Source organism: Heterocephalus glaber, unplaced genomic scaffold (assembly GCF_053883595.1).
Source record: "Heterocephalus glaber isolate CG9 unplaced genomic scaffold, H.glaber_assembly_v1.0 deba00001561, whole genome shotgun sequence".
NCBI classification, from domain to species: Eukaryota; Metazoa; Chordata; class Mammalia; order Rodentia; family Bathyergidae; genus Heterocephalus; species Heterocephalus glaber.
Genome location: NW_028258349.1, coordinates 14,338,734 through 14,357,367, shown reverse-complemented (window position 1 = coordinate 14,357,367; position 18,634 = coordinate 14,338,734). Strand labels below are relative to the sequence as shown.

General features: G+C 48.4%; 1 protein-coding gene across 1 annotated transcript; it reads left to right on the top strand.

Moving 5' to 3' along the window:
* The first annotated feature begins 64 nt into the window (after positions 1-64).
* On the top strand, positions 65-7,409 carry Rinl (Ras and Rab interactor like). Its single transcript, XM_004859073.4, has 11 exons — positions 65-1,427; positions 1,627-1,786; positions 2,969-3,065; positions 4,263-4,335; positions 4,418-4,482; positions 4,775-4,912; positions 4,988-5,392; positions 5,685-5,975; positions 6,157-6,288; positions 6,381-6,544; positions 6,626-7,409. Exons 1-11 carry the CDS (start codon positions 1,378-1,380, stop codon positions 6,680-6,682), a joined length of 1,632 nt encoding a protein of 543 aa, XP_004859130.1. The 5' UTR covers positions 65-1,377; the 3' UTR covers positions 6,683-7,409.
* Positions 7,410-18,634: the final 11,225 nt, after the last annotated feature.

Below are 18,634 nucleotides of genomic sequence, written 5' to 3'. Positions count from 1 at the left end.
CAGGATGCCAGAACATCTCCAGTCTCTTGGGAGCAATAGCGAGGGGTGCTGAGAGGGGCCCCACAGGTAACTCTCAGGCCTAAGCCCCAGAAAGGAGGAAGGTTCATTGCAGATGGCCCCAGCTCCGCCTCTTCCCCTGCCTGTTCAGCTTCCTCTCTAGAGAACACTTTCACTTCCTGTTGCTCCGGGCCTCCCCTTGGGAACAGGTAGGGCCCCCAGGGACCCAGCAACTGGCATCTTCACCCCCAGCTGTCACCCTTTGGTATGGGGCAGCCACTCCTCTCAGCTCTGCCCAGTGCCACCCATGTCCTCCTCCCCTTCCCAAGGGCCATGGGTGGACATCTGCTCCTCTCCACCCTCCTTCCTGCTGTCCCCTGCCCTCTTCCTTTCAACACCCTGGGTGATGAGGCAGTGGACTGACGTATTTATTTGGCTATGTCTTACCTGTATTGCAACTCCTCAAGAAAAGAAAAAAAAAACAGGAATGGCAACCCATAGAGCAAAGGTCTGTCCTGTTCTTCACCTGCCCCAGGGTACTGGCACCTACTTCTGGGCCTGTGCTCAACTGGATGCATGGATGGATTCAGTCTCCCTTTCCAGACCCAGGTCTCCTATTGCTGAGACTGCTGTGGGGAAAATACTTGAGTGCTTACCCTAGTGATGATCCCTCACAGGACTCTGTACCTGGCTAAGAACTGGGGCCTGATGGGGAGAGGAATAGGTAGTGAAAAAGCAAATAGGAGTCAAATGTTCATGGCAGAATCCAGCCAGTGGCATACAGATGTTCCCTAGGAAATTCAGTTTTTCTGTATATTTGTACATTTTTTTTTAGTTTGGTACCAGGGATCGAACTCAGGACCTTGTACTTTCGAGGCAGGCGACAGCACCACTGAGCTAAATCCCTGGCCCTGTTTGTAAATTTTTATAAGACAAAGCTGAAAGAAAATATCCTGGGTGGTCCCCTGCTATGGTCTGGGAAGGGAGAAGGAGGGCATGTTGTGCTATGGGCCAATAGCTTTTCCAGGCTCTGGATTTTAGCAAGGGTCATTATTGAGCTGGTCCACATTTGTATGGATGCCCCAGCTGTGAAAATCTTGGGACTGTTCTCTACCCCTTGGCAAACAGTTGTGAGTCCTTTCCCCAACCTAAGACACACAGGCCTTTCTCTTGGGGTCCCCAGATTCCCCCAACACCAGCTTCTAAAGAAATAAGCCCTAGCACAGCTGGGTTCCACCAGGGCCCATTCTGTAGCTCAGGGTTTCCCCATAGTGGTTGTAAATATTTTGCATTTTATCCCGGGAGTAGGGAAGCCTTGAATCTTGTCTTCCCCTCTCCCAGAGGCCAGACCATGGCTCCCTGGCTTCTGGCACCTTGAAGATGGCCCACCCAGAGGACATGGCCTCTGAAGTCCCCAGCGAGGGGCAGAGGTGAGGGCTGCTGGGACACAGCATTCCCCTTCCTGCCCCTGATCCAGAACTCCTTCCATCCAGTGCTACCCTCCAGGACCCTGAGCCCACCCACCTCTGACTCTCTGTCCCCGGGCAGCCCCTTCTGCACCTTCAGCCCCACTTCTGTGTCCGACCACCCACCTCCGACCCCTAACCTCCTGGACCCTGCACATCCCAGGCTGGTCCTACTGCAGACTAATGGAGCAGGTGAGACCCCTCCAGAGGTCCTCAGCAACCCAGAGGCACTTCTTCGTCTTCGGAGGACACGGGGGGTGTGGCAGGTCCCAGAGCTGGATGCCCAGGATGCAGAGGCCCTTATGGTGCAGTGGCCACTGGGGGTGAGTACTCACAAGCAGGAACCTGTCCAGCCTCTCCGACACGCTGGGTCAGCCAGAACCATTTTTGGTTGGCAGCAACAAACAGCACAAATTGGGAAAATCCCAAAAGTTACACATTGATTCAAATGGCAGAAAAGTGCAGAAGTAAAAGTAGTTTCAGGAAGGTCTGGATCCCACAGGTCACACATCTTGTGGATTTCTCTGCATCCCATTTCTTGGCTTGGCTTTCATTGTCGGGGAACTCTGGGTGTTTAGGGCTGCAAGTAACAAACACCCATTCTATAGCGGCTTCAACAATAAGGCGTTGATCTGTCCAGCACAGCCAGAAAGGCAGCTGCCAGCTCAACTTCAGCTGCTCAGTGACATCAAGGCCAGCTGCTCCACAACTCCTGGGACTTCCCTCACGGTCACCCAGGGACTGTCCCAGGGCTGTCACATGTACAGCCCAGGCAGGAAGCAAGGACACACCAGCTGCATCTGTTTCTTTGACCAGGAAAAGTCCAGGCTGTGCCAATTGATACACAATTCATGGCTGGGGTCCAGGAAGCGAGGTTTTTAAAAGGTCACCCAGTAATACCCATAGCTGAGAACCACCTCTCGCCTCTGTATTTACCCATCTCTTATGCTTAGTACATTCATCCTTGAACAAGGACTTCCCCAAGGAACATGGGGTTGATTTGGAGAGGACAACTGACAGGGCCTACCACAGCTTCCTCCTCAGGAGGGCACTGTCCCTGTGGGGGCATAATGCCTATCCCCACCTCATGTGCCATCCAACCAGCTTAGCAACCCTAGTGTGAAGAGACTGTTTGGGGCAGAGAAGTGGCTCATTGGTTTTTGGGGATTTTTTTGGTACCGAGGATCGAACTCCAGACCTTGTGCTTGAGGCAGGTGGCGGCACCACTGAGCTAAATCCCCGGCCCAGTGGCTCATTGGTAGTGTGGTTGCCTGGCATGTACAAGGCCCTGGGTTCCAACCCAGCACTGCCAACAGAAAGAAAAGCTGGGTGAGGCCATTCCATTGGCCAGCTCAGGTACGGGCCTGCCCCCTAGGCTTGGGAACCTCAGTCCCACCCTCAGGGACTGAGTGCAGGGAGTTAGCCTAAGGAAAAGGGTGCCAGGCAGTCAAAAATAAACATCTACACACACCTTCCTCAAACTGACCTTTACCTCCACCCCCTAGAGTTTCCTGGTCACAGGCCCTGACTCCAGCCAGGCCCTGGTACTGAGGACTTCACTGGAAGAAATCAACACTTATCAGATCCAGAAGTTGCCTGGAGGTGAGGGTCCTATTCTAGGCTTCCAGTCCAAAGCAAACATGTCATCAAGAACTGTCAGCTTTACTTCCAAAATACCTCCTGCTCTCTCCGCTGGCACCCTTTCCTCCTCTTCCTCCTTTTTTTTTTTCCAGACAGGGTCTCACTATGAAGTTCAGGCTGGGTTTGAACTTACCATGTAATCCAGGCTGGCCTTGAACTCGAAGCAATCCTCCTGCCTCAGCCTCCCTAGTGCTAGGATTACAGGCCTGTGCCATCACACCTGGCTCATCCTTTCCCTCTTGCAACCCACACTGGGCACAGCAACCAGGTGGTATTGCATGCCCTCCCCCAAACCCTGAAAAGAACAGGCCACCTCCTTAGATACAAATGCAAGTTCAGCGTGGCCTGTAAGATGCTGTGTGACCTAGCCCTGTCTTCATCTTCTCTTCATCTTCATCTACCTCTTCATCTTCTGCCCCAGTACATGTTCTCCTCTGTCCCCTGAGTGTACTAAGTATGGGCCAGCTGCAGGGCCTTGGATTTTGTTCTCCCTGCAGGAATTCTCTTCCTGGGGTAGTTGATTTAGTCTCCACACTTTGGACCTTTATAGAAATGTAACTTTCCTTGGTTGCCACTGTTCAGATAGCTCCTACTTGTCTTTATTCATCCCTTTTCATTAGTACACTGTATACAATATGCATATATGTTTATTCATCTGTCTCCCGTGACTAAAAGGGAAGGAAAGAGAGTGAATTTGTCTCCTGTTGGACAATTGTATCCTTAAATGCCCAGTAACAATTAGGTGTTTAATAAATATTTGTCTTAACTGAATGTGGTGGTGCCTGCCTGTAATCCCAGCACTCTGGGAGGCTGAGGCAGGAAGATTCCAAGTTAGGAGCCCAGCCTGGACAATTTAGTGACTTAAAGAGAGCCTGTCTTAAAATAAAAAATGGCTAGGGATCTAGCTCAGTGTGAAGGCTCTAGGTTCAATCCCCAGTACCTAAAGAATTATCTATTAAATAAATCCTATTTGGTGGCATAAGTGGGATCCAAGAATCAAGATGAGAAAGAGATGAGAACTCCAAGGAGATGGAAACATCTCTGTTGTGAAGATCCCTGTGGGGGATTTCAGAGATGTGGGAAGAGAGAGCCCCATGGGGGAGAAGGCTGGCACCCCTCAAGTTTTCTTTCTCATCCCTCCTTGCCTCCTCACCCCAGGTGTGTCCTTGGCATCCTCCAACCTCTGCATGCCAGACCTGCCCCATCTTCTGGCCTTCCTCTCAGCCAGCAGGTACAGGCCACCCATCAACAGGGATAAGGAGGACCCTTCCCCAATGCCCATCCACAGTGCCAGCTCTCTTCTGTCTTCTCAGGGATGTTCTCCCCAGAACACTGGTCTTGCCCTCTCCCACTCCAGTGCCTGGAGACAGACACACGGGTGAGGCACAGTTCTTGAAGGAAAGCTCCCTAAGCCCTGGCAATGAGACTGGACATGAGGGACCTGACTACTGGTCTGAAGGAGGGCAGAGCTGGGGGTCAGACAGGGAGGAGGGGATGGGAGCCTGGACTCCTGGGTCCTTAGGGAGGAGACAGTTGAAGGATGGAGCTGGGGGGACTCAACTCCTGGGCCTGAGTGAGGAAGGCTGAGAACTGAGTCTCCTCGTAGCCTGAGAAGACCAGGGTTGGCCCTCAGACTCCTGGGACACCCTCTCATTTCTGCTGGCCCTCAGATCCTCTGCAGGTTGGCAGGGTTCAGGCTGACACCTCGGGAAGGGTGCTTTCTGTAGTAAACCAGCTTTACCTGTACACCCACGGAGGCTGGGGGCAGAACCAGATACCGGAAGAGACTGCTCAGGGCCACGGTCCAGGTGAGTGGCAGGGCATGGGCTCCTGAGGGATGAGGGCAACTGTTCCAAGGCACCCACCCGCTTCCCCTCATCCAGCCCACAGGATCCCTGCCCTGCACCGCATATCCTGGGTGGAAGGACCGCCTAGCCCAGAAGTGCACCATCCTCAGCCTGCTCTGGGCAGTCTGGTAGAGAAGGAACAACAGGAAGACGACAACTACAGAGATGAAGAGGAAGACGCCGAGGATGAGCTCACTGCTCACGTCCTCGCTCTGGCCAGGGCTCGGAACAGCTACGTGGCCAGGCAGTACCGGGCCCTCCAGGCACGCCTCACCTCGGATTCCGGGGGTCCCCACAGGCCTGGGGACCCGGCCACGGAGCTGCTGCAGGATGTGCGGCACCTCCTTATTGACCTCCAGGATTACTTGGCAAAGGACCCCGACATGAGAGGTGTCTTTGGGAGCAGGGGGCCTCGGGTCCCCCAGAAGGGCCAGTATCTTGGTAAGGGGGAGAACTAGAAGGGAAGCCCTGCAGGCTTAGGCATACTGTCGCTTGGCCTCGCACAGGTGTTCACCGCCAAGTTCTTTGTCCCCACGGGCGTACACACTTGTGGCCTCTTCCACTCGCATGCCCTTTCCAACCTAGACCAGCGCCTGCTAGCCTCCCGCCCCGTCTCACGCGTGCGTATGTGCATTGCCTGACCCCAAGCGCGTGTTGGGACCTCTGGCTACAGCGGTGGGGGCCAGATGGGTCTGCTCAGCAGCTCCGCCCTCACCCGCCCCGTGCCCCACAGGCCCTGCAGTAGAGGCGGCCGTGTGCCGGGCGGTGCTCTCGCCCCTCAAGCCTGCCCTGTGGACGCGACTGCGCACGCTCCGCGCCCAGGAACTGCGCCGACTGCGGCGGCGACAAATAGCCCTGCGGGCGGGGGCGGGGCCAGAGGGACAGTGCCCCGCCCCCGCCCTGCGGAGCCGCATCCACGCGCGCCTCGCGCACCTACACGCCGCGTGCTCCCCGCGCCGCAAGGTGGCGCTGCTGCTGGCGGTGTGCAGTGACGTCTACGCGGGCCTGGCGGGCGAGAACCAGGGTAAAGGAGGGGCAGGCGTCTGCCGGGGTGTGGAGTGGCCAAAAAGTACAAGGCGCCTGTGGGAGCGTCGCGTGGAGTGAGAGGGCAGGCCCTGGTGGCAGGTGCCTATGGGGACCTGGGAATCGGATGAAGGTGTCTGCGTGCCCCAGTCACCTCAGGACCTGACCTCTGGCTTCCCTAGAGCCCCTAGGGGCAGACGCCTTCCTGCCCGCCCTGACCGAGGAGCTGATCTGGAGTCCGCACATCGGGGAGACTCAGCTGGACGTGGAATTTCTTATGGAGCTCTTGGATCCGGAGGAGCTTCGGGGAGAGGGTGAGCCTACACTTCCACCAGGGCCGCAGGAGGACAGGCGAGCAAGCCGCAGGGGCACTCTGGGTGACCGGGAACTCCCCTTCTCACCCTAGCTGGGTACTACCTGACCACGTGGTTCGGAGCGCTGCATCACATTGCCCACTACCAGCCCGACGAGGGCCGCGCCCCCCGGGGTCTTAGCTCGAAGGCCAGCGCCTCCCTGCGCCAGTGGCACCGCCGACGGACGCTGCACGAGCAGAACCTGTCTGGAGATCAGGTACCGCCTGTCTGGAATGCAGGTGGCAGGAAGGGTGGGATCCACCACCCTTTGACACCCCCCTTCCACCTCTCTCTGCAGGCCGACCTGCCTTTTGAGGAGCCGTGGGCAGTAGGGACGGTGACTGTACCCCATTGATGATTAGGGCTCTCAGTCCCTCTGCTTGCTTGCTTCAAGCAAGAGGCAGGAGGCAGCTGGGACAACTACACGTGGTTTAGGGGCAGCAAGGAGGAGGGGGCTCAGGAAAAGGGGCCTTTCCCTTGGGTGTTCTGCTGCCTGGCATGCCCTTCCCTGATATCCACAGTGGTCCTCGCTGGGACCCTGCAGGTCCTGAGGCGGATATGACCTCAGTGAAGCTCTCCCAGACTCAGTGGCCTAAAATCCAGCCCCTCCCCACGTGGCCCATCCTGTGATAGGCAGAATAACGCTCCCCCGAAGATGTCCATATCCTCATCCCCTTAATCTGTGGTAAAGGGGGCTTTATGGGGTGATCACATTAAGGACCAAGATGAGGTTACCCTGGATTCTGGTGGCCCTGTGCAGTCACGAGGGTCCTTGTAAGAGGCAGGAGGGAGGGCCGGGGATTTAGCTCAATGGTTCCGCCGCTTGCCTCGAAAACACAAGGACCCTAGTTCGATCCCTGGTACCAAAAAAACAAAACAAAAAAAAAAAGAGGCAGGAGGGAAAGAGGATCCATACGACCAAGAACCAAGAAAAATGCAAAAGCTGAAAAAGGCAAGAAATGGAGTCCCCTTCAGAACCTGCAGGAGGAGCTGTCCAGCTCTTGATTTTAGACACCTAACACCGGTTTTGGACTTATGATCCCCAAAGCTGTAAGATAATAAAACTGTGGTTTTATAAAGCACTAAGCTTGTGGCAAATCATTACAGCAGTGATAAAACACTCTCCTTTACTCTAATTTTTTTCTAAAACACCATATATTTATTTATTTTGTTAATTTCCACAATCTTCTGCTTAGGATAGCACTTTCCAATAAAAATGCAATGCAAGCTTTGTATATAATTCTAAATGTTCTAGAAACTGTATTTTTTTAAAAACTAAAAAGAGGACTCAGGCCTAGCTCAGTGGAAGAGTGCCTGCTTAGCATACTGAGTTCCATCCCTAGCACACACCCCTAAAAAGAAGCAGTGAATTAAATTTAATAATTTATTTAACTCAATATATCCCAAATATATCACTTGGACATATAATCAATATTTTAAAATTGTTGATATATTCAACACTCACTTAGATGATAAGTCTTTGAAAACCAGTTCAGTAAATACTTTGTAAATGAACCAGTGAGCAATGTTTCTGTAGTAGATGACAAATGGCCTCCCAAAAGATACCCAAGTCCTAGTCTCTGCAATCCATGAATGTTACCTTATTTAGAAATAGTGTCTTCCTCACTGTTAAGGATCTTAAAATGGGGGAAATTCGCCAGGATTGTCAATGTTGGCCCCAAATGCAGAGGGAAATGTGACACAAACAGGGGAAGGTGATGTGAGGACAGAGCAGAAATGTTCAGAGATGCTATCTTTGAAGACTGAAATGATGTAGCCACGAGCCATGATGCCAGCAGCCACCAGAGCTGGGGCAGGGAACAGAGCCTGGGTTCACCCCTGGAGCCTCCAGAGTGAGCCTGGCTCCACCAACATCTTGATTTCTGTTTCACATATGCTGATTTCAGGCTTCTGGCCTCAAGAATTATGAGAATAAATTTCTACTCTTTTAAACCACCAAAATTGTATTCATCTGTTATTACAGCCACTGGAAACTAATAGTTTCTTAGCTCTTAATATACAAAAAAGAAACAGGAGTCAAATTGATACTCAACTTAGTCATTTTCTAGGGACAAGGGACCTTGACCCACAGATACAGGAATTAACTAGAAAAACAGGGAAAGCTCATCCAGTTCACCTCAGAGATGCACTGCCATTAAAATATTACATTTTGGGCTAGGGATTTACCTCAGTGGCACTGCACCTGCTTCAAAAGTGCAAGGTCCTGAGTTCAATCCTTGGTAGCAGAGGGGGAAAAAAAAGTTTAAAAAATTACATTTTAAGCTGGGTGTGGCAGTGCATGCCTAAAATCCCAGGATTCTGGAAGGCTGAGGCAGGAGGATTGAGAATTGGATCCCAACCTGGGCAACTCAGCAACCTAGTGAGACCCTATCTCAAAAGAAACAAAGAAAAAAGAAAAGGAAGGAAGGGAAGAGAGACAGAGAGAGAGAGAGAGAGAGAGAGAGAGAGAGAGAGAGAGAGAGAGAGAGAAAGAAAAGAAAGAAAGAAAGAAAGAAAGAAAGAAAGAAAGAAAGAAAGAAAGAAAGAAAGAAAGAAAGAAAGAAAGAAAAGAAAGGGGCTGGAGCTATAACCCAGTGTGAAGGCCCCAGTACTACAACCGCAAAAATTACATTTTATCAAGGGAGGAGGTGTACAGAGAGGATGGTTAATGGGTACAGTGGCTCAGTTGGATAGGAGGAATCACTTCTCATGTTCTGAAGGGGGTGAGTAACTGTGGTTGACAACAATTAATTGTGTATTTCAGATGGCTGCTAGAGCAGATTTTCAATGTTCCCAGCGCAAAGAAATAGTAAATATTTCAGAGGGTAGGTATGTCAATTACCTGATCTGATCATTACACATTGCATATACCTGTTTTATGGTACCACAGTATACTCCATGAATATGTACAATTATTATATGTCAACTAATTTTTTTTGAAAATTAAATTTTTATATTTTATAATGATCAATTTTGTAATTTTAGGTATCAGCTTAAAAAATGCCAGGAAATAACGTTTTTTTGCTTGTTTTTTATTTTTTTGTGAGTGGGTTTTTTGGGGGGTTTTTTACACTGCGAGTAGAACCCAGGGCCTTCCCACTGAGATACATCTCCAGCTCTTTTTTAATTCTTTATTTTGAGACAGGGTTTGCTAAGTTGTCAAGGTGTCCAGGCTGAGCTCTGACTTGCAATCCTTCTGCCTCGGCCTCCTAGAGTGCTGGGATTACAGGCTATGCCACCTGGGCTTGGCTTCACAATTGTTTTGAAAGCTAAAAAGCTCAAGGGAGCTATGCTGGGCAGCAAAGCACAAAGCAGCTCTTGGGAGACTGCAGTGTGATTTCCGCTTTCAGTTTGTACAGAACTGAAGGGCACCAGACCCCAGGGGACCAGAAGGAATCCCTCTCCTCCTTCCGGGAGAAGAAGCCAGGGAACAAGACAGGGGCCAGGAATTTCACTGTGTTTATTTATGTATGTATTTATGATTGCTTTTATTTTCTTTTCATAGTGTTGGGATGGAACCCAGAGCCTTGCATATGCTAAGCAAGCACTTTACTACTGTGCTATACCCTCAGTCCTTGTGTATTTATTTTTATTTTTTATTTTTGGCACCGGGGATTGAACTCTAGACCTTGCGCTTTCGAGGCTGACGTCTGAACCACTGAGCTGAATCCCCGGCCCTGTATTTATTTTTAAACTGTGGCAAAAAAATAACATTTTCTATCCTAACTTTTAATTTGTTATTTTTAATTTTTCATGGGTTTAACAGTATAAATTTTATTATTTATTTTTGGGTGTTTACTTGTTGTTTTGAGACAAGGTCTTGCTATGTAGTTCAGACAGGCCTTGAACTCAAAGTGATCCTCCTGTCTCAGCCTCCCAAGTGCTGGGATCACAGGTGTGGGCCACCACAGCTGACACCTTTAACTATATTGCATTCATATTGGTTTTTAACAGATCTCTAGAACTTTTTCATCCTGCAAAACTGAAACTGTACCCATTGAACACAACTCCCTATCTCCTCCTCCCTCCAGCCGTTCAAAACCACCATTCCACCATGAGTTTTTGTTTTGTTTTGTTTCAAGATGCTTTCATGATGCAGTCCAGCCTGGCCTAGAACTTGTGATTCTCCTGCCTTAGCTTCCCAAGTGCTGGGATTGTTTTCACGATTTTGATTACTCTAGATATCTCATGTAAGTGGAGTCATACAGTAAGACTGGCTATTTCATCCACTATAATTCCTCCAGGCTCACTAGTTATAGAGCATGTTATAAGAGTTCCTTTTTTTTAAAGATTGAATAACATTCCATTATATGTGTACACCACATTTTTCTCCCCACTCATTCATCAGTGCACATGTGGCCTGCTTCTACCTCTTGGTTAGTATGAACAGAGGTGCAGTGGGTGTGCAAATGTCTTTCCAAGACTTTGCTTTCAGTTCTTCTGGATGAATACCCGGAAATGGAATTGCTGGATCATATGAGCCCCCTATTTGCTCCTCAAAGCCACCAGGCCCTGCCCACCTGCCTGGATTTCCCTTGGCCTTGATCAGCTTTTCCCAGGTGTGTGCACCTGACTCCCTCACCGCTCAGATTTTGGCTCAGCTGTTGCCTCTCTGCGACTTGTTTAAAAGTGCTGTTTTAGCTGGGTGTGGTGGCTCATACCTGTGATCCCAGTAGTCATGAGGCTGAGGCAGGAGGATGACCACAAGTTCAAGGCCAGTCTGGGCTACATAGTGAGTTCAAGGCCAGCCTGAACTACATAGCAAGACCCTGCTTTGGATAACAAAAAACAAAACAAGCAAACAAAAGTTCTATTTTATTATTTATTCATCTGTTGCAGTACTGAGAGTGGAACGCAGGGTCTTGCACATGCAAAGCAAGTGCTCTAACGCTGAGCTACATCCCCAGCCCTCCTTTTTATTATTTTTTATCTGATACTACATAAAAGTCAATGGTTCTCAGAAGCAACTGGTTACAAGGTGCAAATTCCAGAAATAAACCCTGGCATATATGCTCAAATGATTTTTTACGAGGATGCCTAGAATATTTGTTGGAGGAAACAACAGTCTTTATAACAAATGGCATTGGGAAAATTGGGTGGATATCTTTGTACAAAAGAATGAAGTCAGGGGTGTTGTGTACAGCTCAGGGGTAGAGTGTAAGTTTCTATATTCCCTGGGTTCAATCCTCAGCAAGGAAAAAAAAAAAAAGAACAAAGTCAGAGTCTTACCTCACATGATACAGAAAAACGAACTTGAAATGGATCAAGGACTTACATGTAAGAGCCAAAACAATAAAACTCTTAGAAGAAAACTGTGGGGGCTGGGGATTTAGCTCATGGTGCCAAGCACATGGTACCAAGTTTGATCCCCGGTACCAAAGGAAAGAAAGAAAACAAAACAAAACTGAAATAAAAAGAAATATCTCTATGTGTGCATGTATTTGCCCCCAGTTCCCAGCACAGAGCCTCATTTCCTGGGCGGTTGGAGGGTCCTTCATTCTAAGGAGACCCTTGGTGAGGTCTCCAGCAAGACCAAGCCACAATCACAAGCTTGGAACTTCCAGCCTGACTCTCTATTATTCAGAAAAGGGAACTAGTACTAACAATCAGTGATGTTTACTGATGAATCCTCCACAGAAATTCCTAAACTGTAGGGTTCAGAGACTGGGTTTCCAGACTGTCAAACACATAGGTCTGCCAGGAAGGTGCCCCCAACTACAGGATGAAGGCTCCTGCTCTGGACGTCCTCCCAGACCTCCTCTGTGCACCTCTTCATCCAGCTGTTCACCCGTACTCTTCATCACACCCTTTAGGAATACTAATGCCCCTCAGTTTAGTTTTCGGTTACGGGGCCAGGGATGTAGCTCACCAGCACAGTGCCTGCCTGGCAAGCACAAGGTCCTGAGTTCAGTCCCCAGTACCAACAAAAACCAACCCACCTAGGTTGGGGTTACATCTGAATAAACCATACTTGAGATGTCATAAAGTGAGAACATACTGACCACTCCCAACCTCCTAAGCATGCTAGATGAGCACCCCAGGATGATGCACAGGACCCCGTTATTTTCCCTCATGATTTTGGGGCCAACTGGGGGCTGCACTCACTGCTGCTGTGTTGTACTACATAGCGCTAGCCCAGGGAAAGGTCAAAATTCAAAATTTGAAGTATGACTGAGTGTCATGGTGCACGCCTGTAATCCCAGGACTCTGGGAGGCTGAGGCAAGAGGCAAGTTTGAGCTCACAGACTGGGCAAATTAGTGATTTACTGAGACCCTGTCTCAAAATAAAAAATAAAGGGCTAGGGATGTACTTCAGTAGGAAGGCTCTGAGCTTAATTCCTAGTACTACAAACAAAACAAAACTTGAAGTGTGATGTCTATTAAATGCAGATGGCTTTTGCATCACTATAAAATCAAAACATCACGCTGGGGTGTAACTCAGTGGTGGAGTGCTTGTCTACCAAGCTAGAGGCCCTGGATTATATGCCCAACAACAAACAACAACAATGACAAACCAGGCTCAATGGTGCACTCTGGAGGCTGAGGCAGGAAAATCAAGAGTTTGAGGCCAGTTTGGACTACATCGCGAGAATCTGTCTCAGAAAAAAAAAAAAAAGCTAGCTGTAGTGTGCACACCTGCAATCTCAGCCCTTGGGAGGCTGAGGCAGGAGGATCACCATAAGTTTGAGGCCAGCTTGGTTACATAGTAAGTTCAAGGCCAGCCTGAACTATATAAAACTATATATGAAACCCTGACTCAAAAAACCATGAAAAATTGTAAGTCAAATTGTAATCTAGATACTGGACAGACACTCCTCATTTAATGACCAAATTCTGTTCATTCGACTAGGTCATTAAATGAATTGGTCACTAAATGAGGAATTGTATATAGTATGCACATTACAAAATTCAGAACAAAGAAATATCAAAGGGGCCAGGGATGTAGCTCAGCAGCATCACACCTGCCTGGCAAGTGTAAGGTCCTGAGTTTGATCCCTGATACCGGAAAAAAAAGAAAAAAGAAAAGAAATGGTCAAAGGAAACGCCAATTTGATGACTTTGTTTTTATTTGCTTAACTCTTACATGCAATAGTATAATGTAATGTATAGCAAAACATAAAACTACAGCACTGTACTGTACAGCAGAATCAGCAAAATTACACTACTTGCTGGATGTGGTGGCAAAACCCTGTAATCCCAGCACTCAAGAGGCTGATGCAGGAGGATCACTAGGAGTTCAAGGCCAGCCTCAACTACATAGCGAGATCCTGTCTCAATTACAGGGGCCGGAGATGTGGTTCAGTGGCACCACACCTGGCTGGCAAGCACAAGGTCCTGAGTTTGATCTCTGGTACCCCCAAAAAAGAGAAAAAACAAAGTACAGTACCCTATAAACAAGGTGTACATTGAGGCTCTATAAACAAAATGTATAGAATTGTACAAAAAAAAAAAGATGGGTCATAAGTCCAAACAGTTGTTGAACAGATAGGTCATTAAACAAGTGTAGCAAACAAGTGTAGTAAATCAGTAAATGAGTCTTTCCCTGAGTTCTGTGAATAGCCTAGCAAATTAATCAAATCTGAGGAGTGGGTTGTGGGAATTCCCAAATCAGTTGGTCAGAAGTGCAGGTGACATCCTGGGACTTGTTGTTGGCCCTCAGGTGAAGGGTGTCTTGTAGAGACAGCAACATCCTAGGATCTGATGCTAACTCAGGTAGATAAAGTCAGAACAGAGTTGGGACTGGGGATTTAGCTCAGTGGTTCCGCTGCCTGCCTCACAAGCGCAAGGTCCCAAGTTCAATCCCTGGTACCAAAAAAACCCCAAAAAACCCAGAACAGAGTTAAATTAAAGGATGCCCAGTTGCTCCACCCACTGACTGCAGAATTGCTTGGTGTGTGGGGGAAACCCCTTCCCATCTGGTGTGTGAATTGTGTGGGAGGAAGAGAGCCTGCCCCCCCCCGAAAACACAGGGAGAAAGTTTGATGACCCTGGATTTGCAAACGACTTCTTGGACATGATCAAAAGAACAGGCAAAAAAAGAGAAACAAATTGCTTTACATCAAAACAAAATTTTTTTTGGTTCTGGGGATCGAACTTGGGTTCTTGCTCTTGAGCTGCAGGCGGCAAAACTACTGAGCTAAATCCCCAGCCTCTCTACATCAGACTTTAAAATTTTCTGTGCATTATTCTAGTGCAGTAGAGCACATCCAACTACTTGGAAGGTTGAAGCAAAAGGATTATGTCAACCTAGGCTACATAATAAGAACTTATCTCAAAAACAAACAAAAAGAAGATAACAGACATAATAATGAAGAGTAATTATTGAAATAAACTGTTCTTATGCTCTGAGGCAGCACTTCTACTCATTTATCCACTGATACATTTGCAAATGCGAAAATTATTTTAAGTACTAGGTTCTCATTGCAATACTATTTGAAGTAGCAAAAAAACCTAGGGTCGGCTAGTGGGTCTGCCTCACAAGCGCAAGGTCCTGAGTTTGATCCCTGGTACCAAACAAAAAACAAAAAACAAAAAAACCAGGGTCACCCTCAGTGGACTTCCATAAAGTAGATTCTAGGACATCTATAGGAAAGGGGACGTTAAGAGACGTTACTGAAAACCCTGGCTGTGGATCTTGTTCTCCTGTGAGCCACTACGATAACCTCGAGATAGGAAAGTGGGAAATAAAGACACAGAGACCGAGAGTTGAGAGAAACTGAGTCTTGGGCTGACCTAAGCTGCTCTGGGCAGCAAAAACAAAGGACTCCCACGATATCCAGTGTTTATTCGTTCCAAGTGTGGGAAGCAGGAAGCTGGGCAGGCCTTGGCACACCTGCTGATAACAAGTATCAAGCAGGCAGGACTGTAGAATGAGGGCACAAGCCTATCTTTGCTGAAGAGAACACATGGTTAATTCACAAGTGAGGAATTTAGTTGGAGCTGAGTTGACCTTGGCTGGAAGTGAACTTAAGTGATTGGACTACTTCTCATGTAATACAGCCGAATTATGGAGGGGCAAGAAGCTTGTGTCACTATAGCCTGCTAATACCGGGCAGAGGTGTCTGCTACAGACATCCATCCAAGGAAAACTATCCAGATATTAAAAAGGATACTACATGGGCTGTGGATGTGGCTCCATGGTAGAGGGCTTGCCTAGTATGTGTGAGACCCTGGGTTCAGTCCTCAGACCTAGGAGAGGGGATGGGAGGGGAAAGAAGGGGAAAGAAAAAGGGAATAAGAGGGAGGAGGGGGAAGAGAGGGAGAAGGAGAGGAGACTGCCTCTGGGAACATATAATGCATATACTTTGGAAAGCAACTGGGCATTAGCCAGTGATACTGAAAGAGAATGTGCGTGTGCCCAGTAATCCCCCTCAAAAGTATGTGCCCGGAAAACTTCCACACATGGATACAAGCAGATATCACTAGGAATGGTCAAAGTGATAGTCAAATACTTAGGAAATCCCCAAATGCCCACCATCAGTAGCATCAACAGATTGTAGCACATGGAATATTTTCAGTAATGAAAACCAATGAACTAAGAGGTATTCTTAGCTCTTACATGAGTCTCAAAAAATATAACATAGGACCGGGGATAGAGTTCAGCGGTAGAGCACATGTCTAGTATCCACAAGGGTTGATCCCTAGCCACCCCCTGTATATATTACAGACATTTCCTATTTAACAACTGAGTTACATTGATGCAACTAGACCATTAATTGAATTGGTTGCTAAATGCGGAGTTGTACATAATATGCATATTACAATATTCAGAACAAAGAAATAATCAAAGGAAACTCCAACTTGAGACTCTGCTTTTATTCGCATAGCTTTTCATGCAGTACTGGAATCTATAACAGAACATAAAATTACAGTACTGTGCTGTTCGGCACAATCAGAAAAAATTACAGTACTGTATAGGCAAGGTATACTGTACAAAAACACATTGAGGCTCTACAATAAGATGTTCAGAACTACGCAAAAAAAAAAGATGAGTCGTAAGTTTGAGTGGCAGGTTGTTAAATTTGAACTGTTGTTAAACAAGTAGGTTGTTAAATGAGGAGTGTACATATACAAAAATTACATATAGTGTGATATACATATATATATTTGAGCCTTTTTTGGGGGGGGCGGCTACTGGGGATCGAACATGGGTCCTTGCACTTGCACAGCAGGCGACGAAACCACTGAGCCAAATCCTCGGCCTCTAAACATGTATATATAAAATACAAAGAGGGACTAGGGGTGTGGCTCAGAAGTAGGACACCGTGCCTTGCATACACAAGGCACTGGGTTCCACCCTCAGCACTGCACACAAGCATACACATTTGATAGATACATAGATACACACTCACACATAAACAGGAACAGGGGCTAGAGGGCCCCTTTTATGAGGGCCCCAAACAGGAAAAATTAAACAGTGGGTAGGGATACATAAAACCATTAAGAAAAGTGAAGGCACCATAAAGACAAAATTCAGTACAGCAGTTATCTTTCCAGTGCAGAGCTGGTGATGCAATAACAGGGACAGGGTGAGGGGCTCGAAGACACAGGCAATATTTTATTCTTTAACCTGGGGTGGTAAATATCTAGGCATATGACTCCAATGTTAAAGCTTTACTTTATATACTTGTGTAATGCAGCTTTTAAGGGCACCCCCCCCAATGTGGCACGTTTTCATTAGTACAGTACTGGGGATCGAAAAAACTGATGTCTCTACACTAAGCTACATCCCCCCTCCCCTTGAGACAGGGTCTCCCTAAGTCACTAAGTTGCCCAGGCTGGTCTGGCACTCGGTGGATCTTTTTAATGCAGTGTCTCATAGTGGAGAAAGCAGCTGCAGGAGCTGGGACCCTGGCCACCAACTACTATGAGCTCTGCAGGAGGGGTTTTGAATCCCCAAAGCCCATCCTATTGGGCTGTACTCTCAGAACACATCCTGGACCGGCCCACTGCAAGCTCTCTAGGCCCCACCCTCACCCCATCTTCTCCCCACTGCAACGCATTATCTATACTTTGCTCCCTCTCCACCTGTGTGGTGTTTCCCACACCCATATCACACTGCCACATGAACCCTATGGACACCCAAGTCAGGCACAATAACCATAGGGTAGGCTGTCACAGGGATGAAGACATATGCAGAGTTAGGCCTCACTTAACTGGCGAGGTTCTGAGAAACGTGTCATCAGGCAGTTTTGTCACTGTGTGAACATTATGAAGGGTACTGACACAAACTAAGGTGGCAAAATCATCGCTAGGTGACAGATTTTATGGGACCACCATGATATATGTAGTCTACTGTTGACTGTACTTAGCGCCCCCCCCCAATAATCCAGACTCTACCGAGGAATCACCAATTAAATAAACTGGACAGTTTCACAGGGCAGTAAGAGTGAGGAGGTAGGTAAACAGGAGCCATGACTAAAACTGTACAGAAACTAATGAGGCTGGAGTGGTTAGATGAAAAGGAGCAATGATCTGGAAGATCTTCCCTGCATAGCATGAACAGGGGAAAGGCACTGTGCCAAGCAGAGAGCCAGCAGCCAGGGCCAAGGGGGGTTTATGGGATCCTATGAAGGTCAGTCGATGCTTGTGCCTTGTGCGTGGTGAGGAGGGGAGCTACTTGTTCTACAGAAGGTGCCCTAGGACTTTTCACTCTGTGGGCCTGTCTTAGGTCACGTCGTCTGTGAAACGGGGCAGGCCCCGCAGGTTCCCTGGGTGTCCTCACACTCCAGGCGCTCCTGTGATCTCCCAGGGGAAGATTCTTCCCCTTCGTGGCTGAGGAAACAGGCCCTAGAGTTGCCAAAGCACGTTCCTGAAGCCACAGAGCTACAAAGCGCAGCCTCCACATACAAGCTGGGCTGGAACCGGAGCACTTGTTAGCAAGAGGCTCTATCACCCTGCCACACCAGCGCTCCTTGCTCTCTTCCCTGCCCCCACGACCGTACAAGCCCTGAGGTGCACCTGCCTGTATGCATCTGCTTTGTCGTGGCATCTTGGGTCAGTCACCTGCAGTCCTGAGCCCATTTCCACAACACCTCAACGCATACCTCAACCCACACAGCACTGGGCTGACCAGAGGGAGGACCGCGGGAATCCCAAACTGCTAGACTGCCAGTGAGGAGTGGGGGGTAGTCGGGAGTGAGGTGGTGAGTTTTGGGGAACAAAGACCCTGAGTCCAAAGGCAGCCACTCAAGGCTTGTCCCATTTCTTTCCGTTTCCTTACCCCCCACCCCCACTTTTTTTTCAAGCTAAAAAGAGGTCGTGGTCCCTTTAAGACCCGCCCCTCCCTCCCCCAAAACTTCCCAGT